Here is a 22,511-nt window from a genome sequence, read left to right as displayed (position 1 = left end):
GAGCTGTGCCTGGATGGCTGAGAGTCACTTGAGAGAGGGCTTTTTGTCCAGACCTATCCTAGGCAAGGCAGAGAGTGGGTCACAAGCCTTTTCCTATTCTCACATTTGTTTTTCATTGCATTTTAAATTTATTAATAACTGATCAGGTTAACTTACAGGGATCGGATCACCTTTCTCATCCTCAGCTGACTTTCATGAAGGTAGAAGGTAGATTCTGCTTCCTCTCCCTGCAGTGGTACCAATTGGTCTCAGAAGAAATCTGGAAAAACTGATTATTAAGTAAAAAACTTGAGAAAGTCTTACAAATCTAATGAAATTACCCATGAATGCTGCTCCAGTGCCATGATCACAAGTGAGTAATCCTGACTTCAAGTGACTCTTGATTTTTTTAAAAGCCTGCTTGTAGTGTTAACTTTTCTTTACGTGATCCATTTTCATCTGAAAACTTAGGCTGTTCCCATAGCCAGATACCTAAGCTAAAGAGTAGACGTGCATGACCAGCACAGTCCTGTTCTTAATATATGGTGTATTTGGTTTAAATACTTTTTAATATGAGAGATAATGATTTATTTCTAGGATATGACAAACTTAAGATTCTAAAACTACCTGATCTAAAGAATGAGCATGGCTGATGTATATCATTCATATTGAGCCTATTTCATCTCTCTATACCTTTGGTCTGCTGATGACCAAATTCCTAACCTTTTAAGGAGGTATTCAGAAGAGTGAAAAGCAGGGAAAGCATGAGTTTTGAAGTCTGACCTGACTTTGCATTTGTCTTTGTTCCTTAATAATTGAGTGCCCTTAGAGAATTCTGTCACTGACAGCCTCTCTTGGCTTACCTTCCACATCTGTGATGTGTGTATACTAAAAGTATCACCTTGCAGGAAGTTCCTCCAACTAACATGGCATGAGCTTTGACCAATCAGATCAAATGCTGGCCGCAGTGCAGAACTGAGAGGATCAAGAGTAATAGTAGGACACCCTGAGGAAGGGATAAGAACAGTTGGGGTGCGAAGTTCAGGGGACTAAGCAGCAGCCGTTTATCAATATGGAGTTGTTTCTGTATTTTAACCCATGAATCTGCGTATAACTGCTTAGTATGAGACCTGAGTGTCAGCAGTGACAAGAGAGGCTCCATAAATGATTCCCTTCTTTTCAGCACATGCAACTACTTTGGAAGTTTGCACATCCTAGATGCATGACTATCATGGATTGGGGGCCTAACTGGTTTGTTTTCAGAACTCTTGTTTTCTTCACTTTAGAAATGCTACTTGGATCTCAAGACTGTTTCTGTTCAAGCCACCCTGAATATTAAATAAAATCATTGGTGGTTGCTGGACTAATGTTAAAAAAGGTTTTTTACTGTTACTTTTTGACAATTTAAACTTCAGTAGGAATATTTTAGAATTTCATCCCTGTGGGCTTCTTTTCCCAGAGATATAAAATAGATTCATATGCACTTATTAGTTAAAAAAAAACCTTTATTCCTAATGGTAACCACAAAGCAAAAATCTACAGTAGATATACAAAAGATAAAGGAATCTAAGCATACCATTATATAAAAATCACGAAGAGAAGAACTACCAAATAGAAAAAAATTAGGTATGTAATTATTGCTCTTTTATCAATTACTTTTAATGTAAATGGACTAAGCTCACCAATCAAAAGATGCAGAGTGGCTAAATATATGCTGCCTACAAGAGACTTCAGATGTAAGGACACACATCTCAAAGTGAAGGGATGAAAATAAATACTCATGCAAATGGAAGCAAAAAGAAGCTGAAATAGCTATACTTGTATCAGACAAAACAGACTTAAGACAAAGGCTGTGGTAAGAGACAAACAAGGGTGTTACTATGTAATAATAAAAGGATCAACCCAATAAGATACAATGTTTGTAAATATTTATATACCCAACATGGAAGCACCTAAGTATATAAAGCAAATATTAACAGACCTAAAGTGAGAAATAGTAATACAATAACAGTAGGGAATTTTAATATCCACCTTCATGAATAGGTAAATCATCTAGACGAAAATAAGGAAACATCAACCCTCAATGTTAGACCAGATGAACTTAACAGACCTGAAAAACACTGGCCAGGGCAGCAGCACCCCCATGCAGTCAAATTCACGTAAAACTTCTGACTCCTCCAAAACTACTAATAGCCTTGTATTGACCAAAAAACCTTGCTGATAATAAATAATCGATCAAGACATTTTGTATGTTATATATATTATATACTGTATTCCTAAAGTAAAGCTATAGAAATGTTAAAATAAGAGAAAATATATACATTTACTACTGTATTTGTCAACACCGTAAGTTTACAAGACAAATCATCTGACAGTACCTAGATCAATATTGTCTTTTGTGTTTTGTATAACATTGTAGATATTACATGTATTATCAACAGTAGACATCAAAAATGAAGAAAACATTTATTTACAGGTATAATAATGTATCAGTAATGAAGCAGTAATATTGCTTTATGGTAGTCTCCTATAATCCACAGAAAGACTCAACCAGCCTATACACTATGAATGAATCATTGTGAAAATTTTATGGCACAAACTAGTAGTCATATTCATAACATAGTATTGGAAACATGTTACACATTAAAAAAATTTTACCTACAATGATAGGCTGTTTGTTACACAGTTTCTCCAATTACAAGAGAGGTAGCCGCTGCTGCTGCTGCTACTGCTGCTGCTAAGTTGCTTCAGTCGTGTGCGACTGTACAACTCCACAGATGGCAGCCCACCAGGCTCCTCCATCCCTGGGATTCTCCAGGCAAGAACACTGGAGTGGGTTGGCATTTCCTTCTCCAAAGCATGCATGCATGCTAAGGCGCTTCAGCTTTGTCTGACTGTGCAACTCCCACCAGGCTTCCCTATCCATGGGAGTCTCTAGGCAAGAATACTGGAGTGGGTTACTATTTCCTACTCTGCAAGAGAGGTAGACTGTCTAATAATATAATTCTTTGAATGCAAAGTTATAAAGCAGTGAGAAAACTAACACATTGGTTTCATATTAAGTATCACTCACCTTATGTCTATGTAAAGACAGGCTATCCACTTCAGTACATCTTGCACACAGTGTTCTACACATATAATTTCATCTATCTGTTGAAAAAAAAATCTACGTATAAGTGCCCCCACACAAGTCAAACCCATGTTGTTCAAGGGTCAACTGTATATAGAACATTCCATCCAAAAGCAACAAAATACACATTCTTCAAGTTGTACATCCAACATTCTCCAGGATAGATATTAGACCACAAAACAAGTCTTAATAAATGTAAGACTGAAATTGTAACAAGCATCTTTTCCAACCACAATGGCTTTAAACTAGAAATCAATTATAAAAAGAAAACAGAAAAATTCACAAATATGTGGAGATTAAGATACTACTGAAAAACAAAAATGAGTCAAAATAAGTTTTAAAAATACCTCGAGCAAATAAAAAATGCAACATAGCAAAACTTAAAAGATGAATCAAAAGCTGTTCTAAGAGGGGCTCATGGTGATAAATGCCTACACCTCAATAAACAAGAAAATTTCAAATCGTAACTTCATACCGGAAGGACCTCAAAATTTCAAATCACAACTTTACACGAAAAAGAACAAACAAACCAAAGTTAGGAGAAGATAGGAAATTATGAAATCATCAGAAATAAAAGACTTAAAGAAACTAAGAGCCGGTTCTTTAAAACAATAAAATCTACAAACTTTTGACTAGACTAACCAACAAAAAAAAGGACTCAAAATCAGAAGTGAAAAATTAGGTGTTAAAACTGATGCCACAGAAACACAAAGGATCATAAGAGACTGCTATGAACAATTATACACTGACAACCTAGAGAAAAGGATAAATTCCTAGTAACATAAAACTGGCCAAGAATGAATTGAAGGAATAGAAAACATGAACACATCAATCACTAGTAAGAAGACTGAATCAGTATCAAAAACCTAACAAAAGGAACAGATGACTTCACTGGTGAATTCTACTGAATATTTAAATAATACCAATCTTTCTCAAACTCTTTTCAAAAAAACAGGAGAGAATATTTTCAAATTCATTTTACAAGGCTACAGAGGTTAAAGAGTCTGCCTCCAATGCAGGAGATCTGGGTTCGATCCCTGGGTTAGGAAGATCCCCTAGAGAAGGAAATGATAACCCACTCCTGTATTCTTGCCTGGAGAATCCCATGGATGGAGAAGCCTGGGAGGCTGCAGTCTATGGGGTTGCAAAGAATTGGACACGACTGAGCAACTTCACTCTCACTTTCAACCTTACCCCAACGACAAAACCAGATGACGACACAAAAAGTAATTACAAGCAAACATCCCTGATGTACATAAAATATGAAAATCCTCAACAAAATATTAGCCAACCTAATTCAACAACTCATTAAATAATCATACATCTTGACTAAGTGGGATTTATTCTAGGAATGCAAGGAATAAACCATCTGCATGCAATATAATACACAGTGTTAACCAACTGAATAAAAATCTTATGGTTGAAGGTACTTCTAGATGGGCTTAGGATAGATTAGCATTGTTGATTTCTAGAATGTTTATGCAGTGATTCAGGAGCTGGAGACAAGATGGTGGAGTAGAAGGATTTGAGCTCACCTCCTTTTACAAAACACCAGAATCAACTAACTGGTGAACAGTCATCAACAAAAATAGACTTGAATCTACCAAAAAAAAAACCTTACTCTACACACAAAGACAAGACGCCACAACAAGATGGCAGGAGGGGCACTGTACTGATACAACCAGATCATGTATCTGCCAGGTGGGCAACTCACAAACTGGAAAATAATTATATTGCAGAGGATCTCCCACAAGAATGAGAGTTCTGACTCCCACATCAGGCTCCCCAACCTGGCGGTCTGACAGGAGGAGGAGAAGCCCCCAAAGCATTTCACTTTGAAGGCCAGGTGGCTTGAGTACAGGAGCTCCACAAGACTAGAGACAACAGAGACTCCACTCTTGGAGGTGCACACAAGTTTTCATGGGCACTAGGTCTCAGGGCAAAGTAGTCATTTCATAGGAGATGGAGCCAGACATGCCTGCGGGTCTTGGAGAGTCTTCTGGGGAGGTGAGGGTTAGCTGTGGATCACTGTGGAGGCAAAGACACTGGTGGTTGCCTCAGGGAATATCCCATCAGCTTAAGCTCTCTCAGAACCAAGACCTAGCCCCACCCAACAGCCTGCAGGTTCCAGTGCTGGGACACACCTCAGGCCAAACAACCAACAGAATAGGAACACAGCCCCACACACCAACAGACAGGCTGCCTGAAGTTCAGTCCAGTTCAGTCACTCAGTCGTGTCTGACTCTATGCGACCCCATGAATTGCAGCACGCCAGGCCTCCCTGTCCATCACCAACTCCTGGAGTTCACCCAAACTCATGTGCTAGAGTAGGTGATGCCATCCAGCCATCTCATCCTCTGTCGTCCCCTTCTCCTCCTGCCCCCAATTCCTCCCAGCATCAGAGTCTTTTCCAATGAGTCAACTCTTCGCATGAGGTGGCCAAAGTATTGGAGTTTCAGCTTTAGCATCAGTCCTTCCAATGAAAACCCAGGACTGATCTCCTCTAGGATGGACTGGTTGGATCTCCTTGCAGTCCAAGGGAGTCTCAAGAGTCTTCTCCAACACCACAGTTCAAAAGCAATTCTTTGGTGTTTAGCTTTCTTCACAGTCCAACTCTCATATCCATACATGACCCCGGGAAAAACCATAGCCTTGACTAGACAGACCTTTGTTGGGAAAGTAACATCTCTGCTTTTTAATATGCTGTCTAGGTTGGTCATAACTTTCCTTCCAAGGAGTAAGCATCTTTTAATTTCATGGCTGCAATCACCATATGCAGTGATTTTGGAGCCCCAAAAAATAAAGTCTGACACTGTTTCCCCATCTGTTTCCCATGAAGTGATGGGACCAGATCTTTGTTTTCTGAATGTTGAGCTTTAAGCCAACTTTTTCACTCTCCTCTTTCCTTTCATCAAGAGGCTTTTGAGTTCCTCTTCACTTTCTGCCATAAGGGTGGTGTCATCTGCATATCTGAGGTTATTGATATTTCTCCCGGCAATCTTGATTCCAGCTTGTGCTTCTTCCAGCCCAGCATTCCTCATGATGTACTCTGCATATAAGTTAAATAAGCAGGGTGACAATATACAACCTTGACATACTCCTTTTCCTATTTGGAACCAGTCTGTTGTTCTATGTCCAGTTCTAACTGTTGCTTCCTGACCTGCATACAGGTTTCTCAAGAGGCAGGTCAGGTGGTCTGGGATTCCCATCTCTTTCAGAATGTTACACAGTTTATTGTGATCCACACAGTCAAAGGCTTTGTCATAGTCAATAAAGCAGAAATAGATGTTTTTCTGGAACTCTCTTGCTTTCTCCATGATCCAGCGGATGTTGGCAATTTGATCTCTGGTGCCTCTGCCTTTTCTAAAACCAGCTTGAACATCTGGAAGTTCACGGTTCACATATTGCTGAAGCCTGGCTTGGAGAATTTTGAACATGACTTTACTATCGTGTGAGATGAGTGCAACTGTGTGGTAGTTTGAGCGTTCTTTGGCATTGCCTTTCTTTGGGATTGGAATGAAGACTGACCTTTTCCAGTCCTGTGGCCACTGCTGAGTTTTCCAAATTTGCAGGCATATTGACAGCAGCACTGTCACAGCATCATCTTTTAGGATTTGAAATAGCTCAACTGGAATTCCATCACCTCCACTAGCTTTGTTCATAGTGATACTTTCTAAGCCTGAAGTTGCCCTGAGCCAAACACCACCTATAAAGACACCCTTTGACACGGCCATGCCTACCACAGGGTTAAGATCCAGCTTCACCCACCCGGAAGCGGGCATGATACCAATCTCACACACCATGGAGGAGATGCCAGAACCAGGAAGAATTGCAGTCCTGTAGCCTGAGAAGGAAGACCCAAACACAGAGAAGTGGACAAAACGAGACAGCAGAGAAAGACGCACCAGAGGAAGGAACAAGACAACAGCCCAGAGCAACAACCAAATGGAGTAGAGACAGGTAATCTATCTGAAACAGAATTCAGAGTGATGACAGGATACAAGACATGCTTAATGAAGAGCTAGAACCTTAAACTACAAACAGAGCTAAACCATACAATAACTGACCTGAAAAATACACTAGAATAAATTGACAGCAGAATAATTGAGACAGATGAATGAATAAGTGGAAACTGATGGAAATCACTGCTGGGGAACAGAATAAAGAAAAAAGAATGAAAAGAAGTGAGGACAGCCTAAGGGACCTCTGGAACATTAAATGCACCGACATTCACATTATAGGGTTCCCAGAAGGAGGAGAAAGAGAGAGGGCTTGAGAAATTATTTGAAGAGGAAATAGCCAAAAACATCCCTAACATGAGAAAGGGGACACTCAAGTTCAGGAAGTGCAGAGTCCCATGCAGGATAAGCCCAAGGAGGAACACACTAAGACAAATAATCAAATTAACAAAAAGACAAATATATAAAAGGCAACAAAGGAAAAGAAACAAACAACATACAAAGGAATTCCTGTAAGTTTATCAGCTCATTTTTTCAGCAGAAATGCAGGTCAGAAGAGAGTGGCATAATATATTTAAAGTGATGAAAGAAAGAAACCAACCAAGAATACACTACCCAGTAAGGTTTCATTCAGATTCAACATAGAGGTGAGAAGTTACACAAAAAAGTAAAGAGAATTTAGCACTACCAAACCAGCTTTACAACAAACGCTAAAGGAATTTCTCTGATGGAAAAGAACACAACTAGAGACAAAGAACGGAGAAGGCAATGGCAAGCCACTCCAGTACTCTTGCCTAGAAAATCCCATGAACGGAGGAGCCTGGTAGGCTGCAGTCCATGGGGTCGCTACGAGTCAGACATGACTGAGCGACTTCACTTTCCCTTTTCACTTTCACACACTGGAGAAGGAAATGGCAACCCACTCCAGTGTTCTTGCCTGGAGAATCCCAGGGACGGGGGAGCCTGATGGGCTGCCGTCTATGGGGTCACACAGAGTCGGACACGACTGAAGAGACTTAGCAGCAGCAGCAGCAGAGACAAAATTACTAATGGGAAAGCTCACTAGTAAAGATAAAACATACCGTAAAGCTAGGAAATCATCCGCATACACAAATACTATATCAAAACCAGCAACAGTGAGGAGAGGAGAGTACAAATGCTGGATGTTGGGTATGCATTTGAAACAAGAGACCAGCAACTTAAAACAAGCTTGTATATACAAAGACTGCTACATAAAAACGTCATGTAAACCAAAAATCTGTAATAGATGCACACACAAAAAAGAAGAACCAATCCAAACACAACACTAGAGATAGTCATGATATCACAAGAGAAGAAAACAAAAGAGGAAGGGAAGGAAAAAGACCTACAAAAACAAATCCAAACAAGAAAACAATAAGGATATACGTGTTGATAATTACCTTAAATGTAAATGGATTAAATGTTCCAACCAAAAGACCCAGACTGACTGAATGGATACAAAAGCCAGACCCGTGTGTATGTTGTCATAAGAGGCTCACTTCAGACCTAGGGACACATACAGACTGAAAGTGACGGGATGGAAAAAGATACTCCATGCAAATGGAAATCAAAAGAAAGCTGGAGTAGGAATTCTCATATCAGACAAAACAGAGTTTAAAATAAGACTGTTAAAAGAGATAAAGGACAATACATAATGATCAAGGGATCACTCTAAGAAGATATAACAATTGTTATTGAATTTGTACCTGACATAGGAGCATTTCAATATATAAGGCAAATGCTGACAGCCGTAAAAAGAGAAATCAACAGTAACATAATAATGGTGGACTATAACACCCCACTGGATGGAGGAGCCTGGTAGGCTGTAGTCCATGGGGTCGCTAAGGGTCGGACACGACTGAGCGACTTCACTTTCACTTTCACACATTGGAGAAGGAAATGGCAACCCACTCCAGTGTTCTTGCCTGGAGAATCCCAGGGACGGGGGAGCCTGGTGGGCTTACGTCTATGGGGTCACACAGAGTCGGACACGACTGACGTGACTTAGCAGCAGCAGCAGCATAACACCCCACTAACATCAGTGGACAGATCATCCAGACAGAAAACCAGTAAGGAAACACAGGCCTTAAATGACACAAAAAAACATCATGGATTTAATTGATATTTATAAAACATTCCATCTGAAAGTGGCAGAATATACATTTTCCTCAAGTGCACATGGAACAGGGCAGATCACAGGCTGGGCCACAAAGTAATCCTGGGTAAATTTAAGAAAGTTGATACCATGATAACCACTTTCTCCAAGCACAATGCTATGCGATTAGACATCAACTACAAGAAAAAAAAAACTGTAAAGGAAAAAAAAAAAGACAAAAGTGGAAGCCAAACAATATGGTATTGAACAATCAATAGATCACTGAAGAAATCAAAGAGGGAACTTTAAAAATGCCTTGAGACAAATGAAATCATCACAATCTAAAATTTATGGGATACAGCAAAAGCAGTTCTAAGATGGAAGTGTATAGATTGCCATAAACCTCTATTGCTATAAGCTCATGCTCAGGTTGAATTTTGCTGAAATGGGATAATTCATTCACAAGACACTGGGGCTTTCTCTTTGGGGTGTGCCATGTTAGAAGGCAATGGCTGCTGCCCCAAGCTCATCTCCCAGCCAGTGGTCATGGGTGATGGAAACAATGAGGAGGGGCAGGACAAGGGAGGGAGGGATGGCAGGAGGGGCAGAGGCAGAGTGGCCTTGGAGGACGCAGGTATGGCCAGGCTGGTGCCTGCAGTCTACTTCAGGAAACAAGAAAAACCTCAAACAACCTAACCTTACACCTAAAGCAACCTAGAGAAAGAACAACAAACAAAACCTAAAGTTAGTAGAAGGAAAGACATCATCATGATCAGAACAGAAATAAACTGAGATGAAGAAAACAACAGAAAAGATCAATGAAACTAAATGCTGGCTCCTAGAAAAAATAAAATTGATAAATCTTTAGCCAGATTCAAGAAAAAAAAAAAGGGAGAGGGCTCAAATCAGTAGTATTAGAAATGAAAAAGGGGAAGTTTACAACTGACACAACAGAACTACAAAGGATCCTAAGAGAGTACTACTAGCAACTATATGCCAACAAAATGGACAACCTAGAAGGAATGGAAAAATTCTTAGAATGATACAACCTTCTAAGACTGAACCAGGAAGAAATAGAAAATATCAACAGACCAGTCATTAAGTACAGAAATTGAAACTGATTTTAAGACTTTCATAGCTTCAGTATTGTGACAGCAGTGGCCACATCTGGCTTGACTGCACCTTCCTCTGATCCCAGGCCCGGTGGCACCGGTCTCCTCTGAGGACACTCTGCCTCCCATCCACCATCCCTTCCTTCTCCCTCTTTCCCCTCCTCACCATCACTCTGCCACCCGGGACCGCCAGCCAGGGGACAAGCTCGGGACAACAGACAGTTCCTTCTAACCTGGCACACCCCAAAAGAGAATGCACCAATGTGTCTTGTGAATGTTAGCCCGTTTCAGCAAGATTCAGCCTGAGTACAGATTTAGTGTGAGCAAGATCCAGTTCACTGTAAGAAAGCATAACCCCTGCTGTAGAGCTAAGTGCACTGAGCATGAAACCTGGGGGAAAGCCAATGGATAAGCCTGTCAACCGTCACTCTTGGATGCAGGCCACCCATAGTTACAACATGAGGGGAAGTGCTTATCCCCTCAGGGACTTTTACCCATTTCCAGCACTATCTTTATCAAACTTGAACTTTCTGTGGGAGGACAATTTAATGGGAAAGTCGAGATAGGCTACAAAACATGATACTGTTGCAAAAGTTTTGAGGATCCTGCAGAATGAACCCCACCCCCACACCCCAAGAGGCTGGAGGTGAATGGAAGAGAATCAGAGGAAGAGAATCTCAATAAACCTGAAATAAATGTTTGAGACTGCACTTAAACAAAACTTGCCTGTGAATTTTGAATCTTTCCCTCTAAAGCAGGTTGCCCGGGAGAGTGGCCCACGCCACATGAGGAGCTTTGTGACCAGGGTGTTGGTTGGGGGGTTGGTGGGGGAAAGCGAAGGGAAGAGCAAAAGGATTTCAAAGGAAAACACTGCTAGAGCTGTTCTTGAGGAGCTGAAGAAATTACTGCCACTGCCTACAGCTGAGCAAGTGAAGCCCGGAATCGAAAACAAAACCCACAGTCAGGCTACAAAGCATCCAGAGTACGGCCAGGGGATGAACCCGATTAGCAGACTGGCCCAGACCCAGCAGGCAAAAAACGAGGAGGAGTCAGAGTTCCTGCTCCTCATTGAAGAGGCCTCCCACACCGCAGGGAGTCTGTGATGCAGGAGAAGGTGGGAAAACGCGCCACAGAAGGATCAGGCACCAATAAGAAGGTGGACAAACGCAGTGCAGACAAGAACATGCTGGAGATCCCAGGTTTCAAAGTCCCGCAGGCTCAGCCCACCAAACCAGCCCTCAACTCAGAGGAGGACACCAACAAAGAAACCAGGGGATGGAAGAACAGTGACCTTTTTTGAACCTGCCTCGGGATGAAAATGGGACTAGCAATAAAGAGGAGTTTAGGATGCCTTATCTCAGTCATCAGCAGCTGCCTGCTGGAATTCTTCCCGTGGTGCTCCAGGTTGCCCAGGCTGTAGGAGTCAGTCAAGGACATCTCACCAAAGGTTTCACCAGGGGAGCTCCGAGTCTTGCAAAGGCCACGGTAGCTCTCACGATAGTCCGTGAATTGTTGTATGGGGGCACCTAGCTGACAGCTGAGACCATTTTAAAGAATAACATCTCTTCAGGCCACGTACGCCATGTACCTCTCACGATACCCTCTGAGTAGCTGGACTATCCTTCCAGAGCTCAGGGATTCCAGGTGGAATATAAAGACTTCCCCCAAAATAAGAACAAATTTGTATCTCTTTATCAATTGTTCCTCTCAGCCACCTCTGATCAGCCATGGTATTGGAAAGAATGTGGACTTCTGCCACGATATGGCTGCACTGAACATCTTAAAGTTGCTGTCTGAGTTGGACCAACAAAATAGAGATGCCAAGAACAGGAAATGGGCCAATGTCTGTGTGTGGGAGGTACTGAACCTCAGTTGGCCATGGACCACTGAAAACTCTCCAAATATATACTGAAAATACTGAAATTGCTTTGAAAATTTGGAATTTCAAAGCCACTATGGAGAACAGTGTGGAGATTCCTTAAAAAACTGGAAATAAAACTGCCATACGACCCAGCAATCCCACTCCTGGGCATACACACTGAGGAAACCAGAATTGAAAGAGACACTTGTACCCCAATGTTCATCGCAGCACTGTTTATAATAGCCAGGACATGGAAGCAACCTAGATGTCCATCTGCAGACGAATGGATAAGAAAGCTGTGGTACATATACACGATGGAGTATTACTCAGCGATTAAAAAGAATGCATTTGAATCAGTTCTAATGAGGTGGATGAAACTGGAGCCTATTATACAAAGTGAAGTAAGCCAGAAACAAAAACACCAATACAGTATATTAGCACACATATATGGAATATAGCAAGAGGATAACGATAACCCTGTATACGAGACAACAGCAGACACTTGGATGTGTGGAGCAGTCTTTTGGACTCTGTGGGAGAGGGCGAGGGTGGGATGATTTGGGAGAATGGATTGAAACATGCATATTATCATATGTGAAACGAATCTGACATGGTTGGGGGCTCCCCACCTCAACACTCTGTGGATTTAAGAGGCCGTTCCTTCCGGAAGTGTATAAATTAGCCTGGGATAGAACCTGCATGCTGAATTTACTAATTAAGAAATGAGAAACCAGAACTATAAAGGTGGCATAGAAATACAAGAAACTATTCTTAAGTAATCTTTTAAAACTTTGAACAGAGTTACAGATTTTGCCACTTGTTATAAACTGATATATGTAATTTAACCAGAACCATGAGAAAGTTGGTATTGTGTGAATTCTGAGGCACTTTTGACATGTCGTAGGAGTGATGTGGACTTTCTTGACTTTTACACATTCACAAGTGAATGATCTGTATCTCGTGCCTTCGTTGGCTTTCTGTGAGCTGCAGTTTCTGGGAAATGAGCAGCTCTCATTCCTGTAACTCTTGTACCCCAGTCATTCGTGTGCCTCCTTCATGAGGATCCAGTGCGGCTGTGGTGCTGTTATCCCTCTGATAGGAGCTCTAACTCAGTGTAAAGCCCCAAAGATCTGTTACTTATTTTTATTTTATATTGTACTATATTTTATTTACAGTGTTGTGTTTGTTTCAGGTGTATAGCAAAGTGATACAGTCATATATATATATATGAATTAACAAAAGCAGTTCCCGTCTTTTGATGGGGAGCTCGTGGTTTATAATATAAATGGCATTATTTTGAGAGAGGGATAACTTAGGTATGGCATTGGGTTTTTTTCTTTTTGCAGCTTGAGGCAGTTGTAAAATAACTTAATGTAGCTTTTTGCAACTGTGTATTCTATAGTATTTTTTTCATTTGGTGAAATTTTAACTGTTAATGTTTTTGGCATTGTGCTTTGTACCATTTATTATTATTAAAAAAGAAAAAAAAAAAGAAAATTTGGAATTTCTGATACCTCCAAAGGACTAGAAAAAGCAATGGTGAAGAAAGCAGGACCCTGAGGAGTCGGCATAGCCACTCACATGTGCTGTGGTTTCTGTCCATGCTGCAGCAGCTGCCGGGGGCCAAGTGGGTTTGCCAAACACCCCTTGATCCATTGGGAAACCAGCAGGTCCATACCCACAGGCCCCCTAGTGCTTGGTTTTGGTGGGGTTTTTGTTGGTTTGTTTTGGGTGTTTTTACTATTTTTTTCCTTGCTGTGTGAAAGAAGAAACAGAAAGCAGGACCCTTTCTCAAACTGGCTCACACCAACACTTCAGGACAAATCCTGGACACTCAGATTGGAGAAAGGCCTTAGTCTGGCCCCAGAGCTGAAAGCACCAGAGAAAATCAAATGCTTCCTCCTCGGAGTGCACTAGTGCACACCTCCCATGGTACCCACACTGTCACCAGTGCTCTCTTCCAAAAGAGATATGTATTCTTAATTATTTTCTTTTGATTGAAATGACACTATATAAATTTTCATTTGAGTTTCTCAATTGTATCTAGTTACATAGCACAATTTAGAAATTGGTCTGAGACTGACTTAATCAGTAATCTAATTAGCAAAGATCATATCCATGTGTATGTGGTTACACGTTTTTATTTCATTGGACTAACCCAGGACCATTTCAGTGATGCAAACTGTGTGCCTTCTGGTTTAGCTGAAACAGTCCAACTTTGATGTTGTCCCCCACAGTTTTACAAATTGGGCAGTTTTGGAATTTTAAACTTAAAGTGATCATTTGGTTCCTTTTCTATTTTTATTTTGGTTAATGCAATAGGAATTAAATGAACTTTGATCTTTATTTTAACGATTACTAAACAAATTGTGTGTATACACATATGACTCGTGGCATAGCTCACACTACGCTGCAGGATGCGGTCTCCACGTAGCACATGTGTAACTGCAGACTGGCCTTCCTTGAGTGCTTTCTACTGTTGATACATCTCCATGGAGGGCTTACAAAACTGACCCGTATTTATCTCTGCAACTGTGCTGCTTTTGATGTTGTGTTGCTGTGCACAGAAATGTGTGCAGCGAGATCCTGATGCAGTCCAGATGAAAAGCCCAGTAGCCTTGCCACTTTGATTCATTGTTTATGGTGGAAATTTTTTCTCCCCATGGAATGTAAGTAAAAATTAGTGTTTGTCATCAATAAATGGTCATACTAAACTTTTTTGTTAACTTATTCTCAAACGCCACTACTGCTAGGTTGGTCCTCCTAACTTGCTCCACTATGCCTTCTTTAAGAGAAAAACTTTGTAATGCTTGTGACTCTATTTGGGCAAAACTCTGAACATATAAAACAACTTTATATCAAGCCATTGATCAATAAACAACTACTAATGAAAAAAGAAGCAAATCTTTCACAAATAAAAATCCAGGATCAGATGGCTTCACACATGAATTCCATCAAACATTTAGTGAAGAGTTAACACCTATCCTTCTGAAACTTCCAAGAGATTTCAGAAGGAACACTCCCAAACTCATTCTATGAGGCCACCATCACTCTGACGTAAAAACCAAAGATACCAAACACAAAATTACAGGCCACTGTCACTGATGAACACTGACACAAAAATCCTCAACAAAATACTAGCTAACTGAACACACAATACATTAAAAGTATCATACAACATTATTAAGTAAGAGATGCAAGGATTTTTCAGTATCTGCAAATCAGTCAGCGTGATATACCACATGAACAAAGTAAAGAGGAGAATCCCCCGGTGTCTTGGTGGTCAGGACTGAGCTTTCACTGCCAGGGCCTGGATTCAGTCCCTGGTTGGGGAACTGAAATCCTGCAAGTTGTATAGTTGCACACCCAAAAAACAAAACAAAAATTTGTTTTATTATTCAACTGAAGAATAAAAACCACATGATCATCTCAATAGATACAGAAAAAGCTTTAGACAAGATTTAACACCCGTTTATGATTTCAAAACAGAACCCTTCATGGATTACTGCCTTGTCGTGGCAAAGTGATTTGCATAACTCAATGAAGCTATGAGCCATACCAAGTAGGGCCACCCAAAATGGACAGGTCATACTGGAGAGTCCTGACCAAACGTAATCCAGTGGAGGAAGGAATCGCAAACCACCCCAGTACACTTGCCGAGAATCTCATTAATAGTATAAAAAGACAAAAAAGATGACAGCAAAAGATGAGTCCCCCGGGTCGGAAAGTATCCAATATTCCACCTGGGAAGAGTGGAGGGCAACTACTAATAGCCCCAGAAAGAATGAAGTGGCTGGGCCAAAGTGAAAACAACTCTCAGTTGTGGATGTGTCTGGTGATGAACGTGATTTCCAATGCTGCAAAGAACAGTACTGCACAGGAACCTGGAACGTGAGGTCCATGAATCAAGGTAAATTAGATGTGGTCAAGCAGAAGATGGTAAGAATAAACATCGACATCTCAGGAATCAGTGAATTAAATGAACGGGAATGGGCAAATTAATTCAGATGACCATTATATCTACTACTGTGGGCAAAGAATCCCATAGAATAAATGGAGTAGCCCTCATAATCAACAAAAGAGTCTGGAATGGAGTACTTGGGTACAACCTCAAAAATGACAGAATAATCTCAGTTTGAGAATGACTCAATGCAAGTCATTCAACATCAGTAATTCAGGTCTATGCCCCTACCACCAATGCTGAAGAGGCTGAAGTTGATCAGAACATGCAAAAGACCTCCTAGAACACACACCAAAAAAAAAAAAAAATGTTCTATTCATCATTGGGGATTGGAATACAAAGGTAGGAAGTAAAGAGATTCCTGGAGTAACAGGCAGGTTTGGCCTTGAAGTACAAAATGAAGAAAGGCAAAGGCTAACTGAATTTTGCCAAGAGAATGCTCCGGTCATAGCACAAACCCTTTTTCAACAACACGAGAGATGACTTCACACATGGACATCCCCAAATGATCAATACCTAAATAAAATTAAAGAAGCTGTATACAGTGAGCAAAAACAAGACTGGAGCTGACTGTGGCGCAGATCATCAGCTTCTCATAGCAAATGTCAGACTTAAACTAAAGACAACAGGGAAAAGCACCAGCCCAGCCAGGTAGAACTTAAATCAAATCCTCTATTTCATGCAAAGATGGACACAATAAAGGAAAGAAATGGTAACAGAAGCAGAAGAGATTAAGAAGAGGTGGCAAGAATATACAGAAGAACTACACAGAAAAGATCTTCATGACCCACATAATCATGAAGGTGTGATCATTCACCTAGAGCCAAACGGCCTGGGATCCAAAGTCAAGTGGGCCTTAGTAAGCATCATTCCAAACAAAGTTAGTGGAGGTGATGGAATTCCAGTTGAGCTATTTCAAATCCTATAAGATGAAAGTGCTGTGAAAGTGCTGCACTCAATATGCCAGCAAATTTGGAAAATTCAGCAGTGGCCACAGGACTGAAAAAGGTCATGTTCATTCCAATCCCAAAGAAAGGCAATGCCAAGGAATGCTCAAACTACTGCACAATTGCACACATCTCACACACTAGCAAAGTAACGCTCAAAATTCTGCAAGCCAGGCTTCAGCAAAGTATATGAACCGTGAACTTCCAGATGTTCAAGCTAGATTTAGAAAAGGCAGAGGAACTAGAGATCAAATTGCCAACATCCACTGGATCATAGAAAAAGCATGAGAGTTCCAGAAAAATATCTACTTCTGTTTTATTGACTATGCCAAAGCCTTTGACTGTGTGGATCACAACAAACTGTGGAAAATTCTTCAAGAGATGGGAATATCAGACCATCTTACCAGCCTCCTGAGAAATCTGTATGCAGATTAAGAAGTAACAGTTAGAACTGGACATGGAAAAACAGACTGGTTCCAAATTGGGAAAGGAGTACGTCAAGGCTGTATATTGTCACCCTGCTTATTTACCTTATATGCAGAGTACATCATGTGAAATGCCAGGCTGGATGAAGCACAAGCTGGAATCAAGATTGTCAGGAGAAACATCAATAACCTCAGATATGCAGATGATATTACATTTATGGCAGAAAGAACTAAAGAGCCTCCTGATGAAAGTAAAAGAGGAGAGTGAAAAAGTTGGCTTAAAACTCAACATTCAGAAAACTAAGATCATAGCATCTGGTACTATAACTCATGGCAAATAAATGGGGAAACAGTGGAAACAGTGACAGACTTTATTTTTGGGGCTCCAAAATCACTGAAGATGGTGACAGTAGCCATGAAATTAAAAGATGCTTGCTCCTTGGAAGAAAAGCTCTGACCAACCTAGATAGCATATTAAAAAGCAGAGACATTACTTTGCCAACAAAGGTCCATCTAGTCAAAGCTATGGTTTTTCCATTAGTCATGTATGAATGTGACAGTTGGACTATAAAGAAAGCTGAGTGCCAAAGAATTGATACTTTTGAATTGTGGTGTTGGAGAAGACTCTTGAGAGTCCCTTGGACTGCAAGGAGATTCAACCAGTCCATCCTCAAGGAAATCAGTCCTGAACATTCATTGAAAGGACTGACGCTGAAGCTGAAACTCCAAAACTTTGGCCACCTGATGCGAAGAGCTGACTCACTGGAAGAGATCCTGATGCTGGGAAAGATTGAAAGCAGGAGTAGAAGGGGACGACAGAGGATGAGATAGTTGGATGGCATCACTGACTCAATGGACATGTGTTTGAGTAGACTCCAGGAGTTGGTGATGGACAGGGAGGCCTGGCGGGCTACAGCCCATGAGGTCACAAAGAGTTGGACACAACTGAACAACTGAACTGAACTGATGAATATACAGTGAAGGTGATGAATAGATTCAAGGGATTAAATCTAGTAAACAGTGTGCCTTAAGAACTACGGACAGAGGTCTGTAATACTGTACAGAAGGCAGAAAAGAAAACCATTTCAAAGAAAAAGAAAAGCAAAAAGGCAAAGTGGTTATCTGAGGGGAGGCTTTATGAGTAGCTGAAAAAAGAAGAGAAGCGAAAAGGAAGGGAGAAAGGGAAAGGTATACCCAACTAAACGCAGAGTTCCAGAGAATAACAAGGAGAGACAGGAAGGCTTTCTTCAAAGAACAATACATAAAAATAGAGGAAAATAACAGAGGGGGAAAGACTAAAGATCTCTTTAGGAAAACTGGAATTATCAAGGGAACATTTCACCCAAAGATGGGCACAATAAAATATAGAAATTATGGTAGAGACCTAGTGGAAGCAGAAGAGATTCAGAAGAGATGGAAAGAACATACAAAACTGTACAAAAAAGATCTTAATTAACCAGATACCTATGATGGTGTGGTCAGTCACCCATAGCCAGACTCTGGAGTGTGAAGTGGGCCGTAGGAAGCACTGCTGTGGACAAAGCTAGTGGATGCAATGGAGTTCCAGTAGAGCTGTTTAAACCCCTAAACTATGATGTTATCAGAGTGCTGCATTCAACATGTCAGCAAATATGGAAGACTCAGCAGTAGCCACAGGACGGGAAAAGGCCAACCCTCATCCCAATTACCCAGGACGACAGTACTAAAGAATGTTCAAACCATCGGACAATTGCAGGCATCTCCTATGCTAGTAAGGTCATGCTTAAAATCATGCATGCCAGGCTTCAGCATTATGCCAACCAAGAACTTCCAAACATCCAAGCTGGGTTTAGAAAAGGAAGAGGAGCCAGAGATCAAATTGCCAACATTCGCTGGATCATAGAGAAAGCATGGGAAATCCAGAAAAACATCTACTTCTGTTTCATCAACTACACTAAAGCCTTTGACTTTATGGATCATAACAAACTGTGGAAAGCTCTTAAAAGATATGGGAATACCAGACCATCTTACCTGTCTCCTGAGAAAGCTGTGCAGGTCAAGAAGCAACAGTTAGAACCTTGCATGGAACAACTCATTGGTACAGGATTGAGAAAGGAGAACGACAGGGCTGTCTTTGTCACTCTGTTTATTTAACCTATATGCTAAGGACATCATGAGAAATGCAGGGCTAGATGAGTTACAAGCTGGAATCAAAAACAGGTGGGAAAAACATCAACAACCTTAGATATGTGGATGATACCACTCTAATGGCAGAAAGCGAAGAGGAACTAAAGAACCTCTTGATGAATGTGAAGAAGAAGAGTGAAAAAGCTGGTTTAGAACTAAAAATTAAAAAAATAATAAGATCATGGCATCTGGTCCCATTACTTCATGGCAAGTAGAAGGGGAAAAGGTGGAAGTGGTGCAAGATTTCCTCTTCGTGGGCTCTAATATCACTGAAGATGATGACTGCAGCCATGAACTCAGAAGATGATTGCTTCTTGGCAGGAAAGCTATGACAAACCTAGAGTGTGTGTTGAAAAGGAAAGACATCACTCTGACGACAAAGGTTCACAGAGTCAAGGTTATGGTCTTTCCAATGGTCACTTATGATTGTGAGACCTGGACCATAAAGCAAGCAGAGCGCCAAAGTTTTGATGCCTTTGAACTGTGGTGCTGCAGAAGACTCCTGAGAGTCCCAAGGACAGCAAGGAGATTAAACCAGTCAATGTTAAAGGAAATCAACCATGAATACTCATTGGAAGGACTGATGGTGAAGCTGAAGTTCCAGTATTTTGGTCACCTGATGCAACAGTGACTCATTGGAAAAGTACCTGATACTGGGAAAGCTCGAGGGCAGAAGGAGAAGAGGGCCTCAGAGGTAGAGAGGGCTGGATGGCATAATCTATGCAATGGACATGAACTTGGGCAAACTCTGGGAGATGGTAAGGGACAGGGAGGTCAGGCATGCTGCAGTCCATAGGGTCACAAAGAGTCAGACACGACTGGGTGACTGAAAAACATAATTAAAAAACACAATGGGATATTATTCATCCATTAAAAAGAATACATTTGAATCAGTTCTAATGAGGTGGATGAAACTGGAGCCTATTATACAGAGTGAAGTAAACCAGAAAGAAAAACACCAACACAGTATACTAACGCATATATATGGAATTTAGAAAGATGGTAACCTTAACCCTGTATACAAGACAGCAAAAGAGACACAAGTGTATAGAACAATCTTTGGGACTCTGTGGGAGAGGGTGAGGGTGGGATGATTTGGGAGAAAGGCATTGAAACATATATATTATCATATGTGAAATGGATCACCTGTCCAGGTTCGATGCATGATACAGGATGCTCGGGGCTGGTGCACGGGGATGACCCAGAGGGAGGATATGGGGAGGAGGGAGGTGGGAGGGGGGTTCAGGAAGGGGAACACATGTACACCCGGGGCGAATTCATATCAGTGTATGGCAAAACCAACCAATATAATATTGTAAAGTAATTAGCCTCCAATAAAAAAAATAAACTCCAGAAACTGGGCAAAGAAAGAATCTTCCTCAACACAACAAAGGCCACATATGACAAACCCACAAATAATACCATACTCAACAATGAAAAGTGAAAGTATTTCTTCAGGGATCAGTTCAGTTCAGTTGCTCAGTCATGTTCAGCTCTTTGTGACCTCATGGACTGCAGCACGCCAGGCTTCCCTGTCCATCAACAACTCCCAGAGCTTACTCAAACTCATGTCCATCAAGTCAGTAATGACATCCAACTATCTCATCGTCTGTCATCGCCTTCTCCTCCAACCTTCAATCTAGGTGAGTGATCACACCGTCGTGGTTGTCTGGGTCATGAAGATCTTTTTTGTATAGTTCTTCTTGTGTATTCTTGCCACCTCTTCTTAATCTCTTCTGCTTCTGTTATGGTCCATACCATTTCTGTCCTTTATTGTGCCCATCTTTGCATGAAATGTTCCCTTGGTGTCTCTAATTTTCTTGAAGAGATCTCTAGTCTTTCCCATTCTGTTGTTTTCCTTTATTTCTTTGCACTGATAAACTGAGGAAGGCTTTCTAATCTCTCCTTGCTATTCTTTGGAACTCAGCATTCAAATGGGTATATCTTTCCTTTTCTCCTTTGCCTTTCAGTTCAGTTCAGTTCAGTCGCTCAGTCGTGTCCGACTCTCCGCGACCCCATGAATCACAGCACGCCAGGCCTCCCTCTCCATCACCAACTCCCGGAGTATACTCAAACTCATGTCCACAGAGTCGGTGATGCCATCCAGCCATCTCATTCTCTGTCGTCCCCTTCTCCTCTCGCCCCCAACCTTTCCCAGCATCAGAGTCTTTTCCAGTGAGTCAACTCGTCGCATGAGGTGGCCAAAGTACTGGAGCTTCAGCTTTAGCATCAGTCCCTCCAATGAACATCCAGGATTGATCTCCTCTAGAATGGACTGGTTGGATCTCCTTGCAGTCCAAGGGACTCTCAAGAGTCTTCTCCAGCACCACAGTTCAAAAGCATCAATTCTTCGGTGATCAGCTTTCTTCACAGTCCAACTCTCACATCCATACATGACCACGGGAAAAACCATAGCCTTGACTAGACGGACCTTGGTTGGCAAAGTAATGTCTCTGCTTTTTAATATACTATCAAGGTTGGTCATAACTTTTCTTCCAAGGAGTAAGCGTCTTTTAATTTCATGGCTGCAATCAGCATCTGCAATGATTTTGGAGCCCAAAAAAATAAAGTCTGACACTGTTTCCACTGTTTCCCCATCTATTTCCCATGAAGTGATGGGACCAGATGCCATGATCTTCGCTTTCTGAATGTTGAGCTTCAAGCCAACCTTTTCACTCTCCTCTTTCACTTTCATCAAGAGGCTTTTGAGTTCCTTTTCACTTTCTGCCATAAGGGTAGTGTCATCTGCATATCTGAGGTTATTGATATTTCTCCCGGCAATCTTGATTCCAGCTTGTGCTTCTTCCAGCCCAGTGTTCCTCATGATGTACTCTGCACATAAGTTAAATAAGCAA

The 22,511-nt window shown here is 41.2% G+C and overlaps 1 protein-coding gene and 1 pseudogene across 1 annotated transcript in view; one reads left to right on the top strand and one right to left on the bottom strand.

The window, feature by feature from the left end:
- LOC148778589 (uncharacterized) overlaps positions 1-22,511 on the bottom strand; it is a 101,519-nt gene that overhangs the window by 28,652 nt on the left and 50,356 nt on the right. Inside the window, exons 3-4 of the mRNA XM_088830022.1 lie at positions 3,053-3,129; positions 157-268 (exon numbers count right to left, since the gene is read on the bottom strand). Coding sequence (XP_088686148.1) covers positions 157-179 — 23 coding nt within the window. The 5' untranslated portion in view covers positions 180-268; positions 3,053-3,129. The remainder of the gene's footprint in view (positions 1-156; positions 269-3,052; positions 3,130-22,511) is intronic.
- LOC129538437 (double-stranded RNA-binding protein Staufen homolog 1 pseudogene) lies at positions 7,833-12,677 on the top strand (annotated as a pseudogene).

The sequence above is a fragment of the Moschus berezovskii genome, chromosome 2, assembly GCF_049115385.1.
Source record: "Moschus berezovskii isolate FMDL1 chromosome 2, NW_MosBer_1.0, whole genome shotgun sequence".
NCBI lineage: Eukaryota > Metazoa > Chordata > Mammalia > Artiodactyla > Moschidae > Moschus > Moschus berezovskii.
The sequence above is the reverse complement of the archived record's forward strand: the minus strand, read 5'-3'. Positions and strand labels throughout refer to the sequence as shown.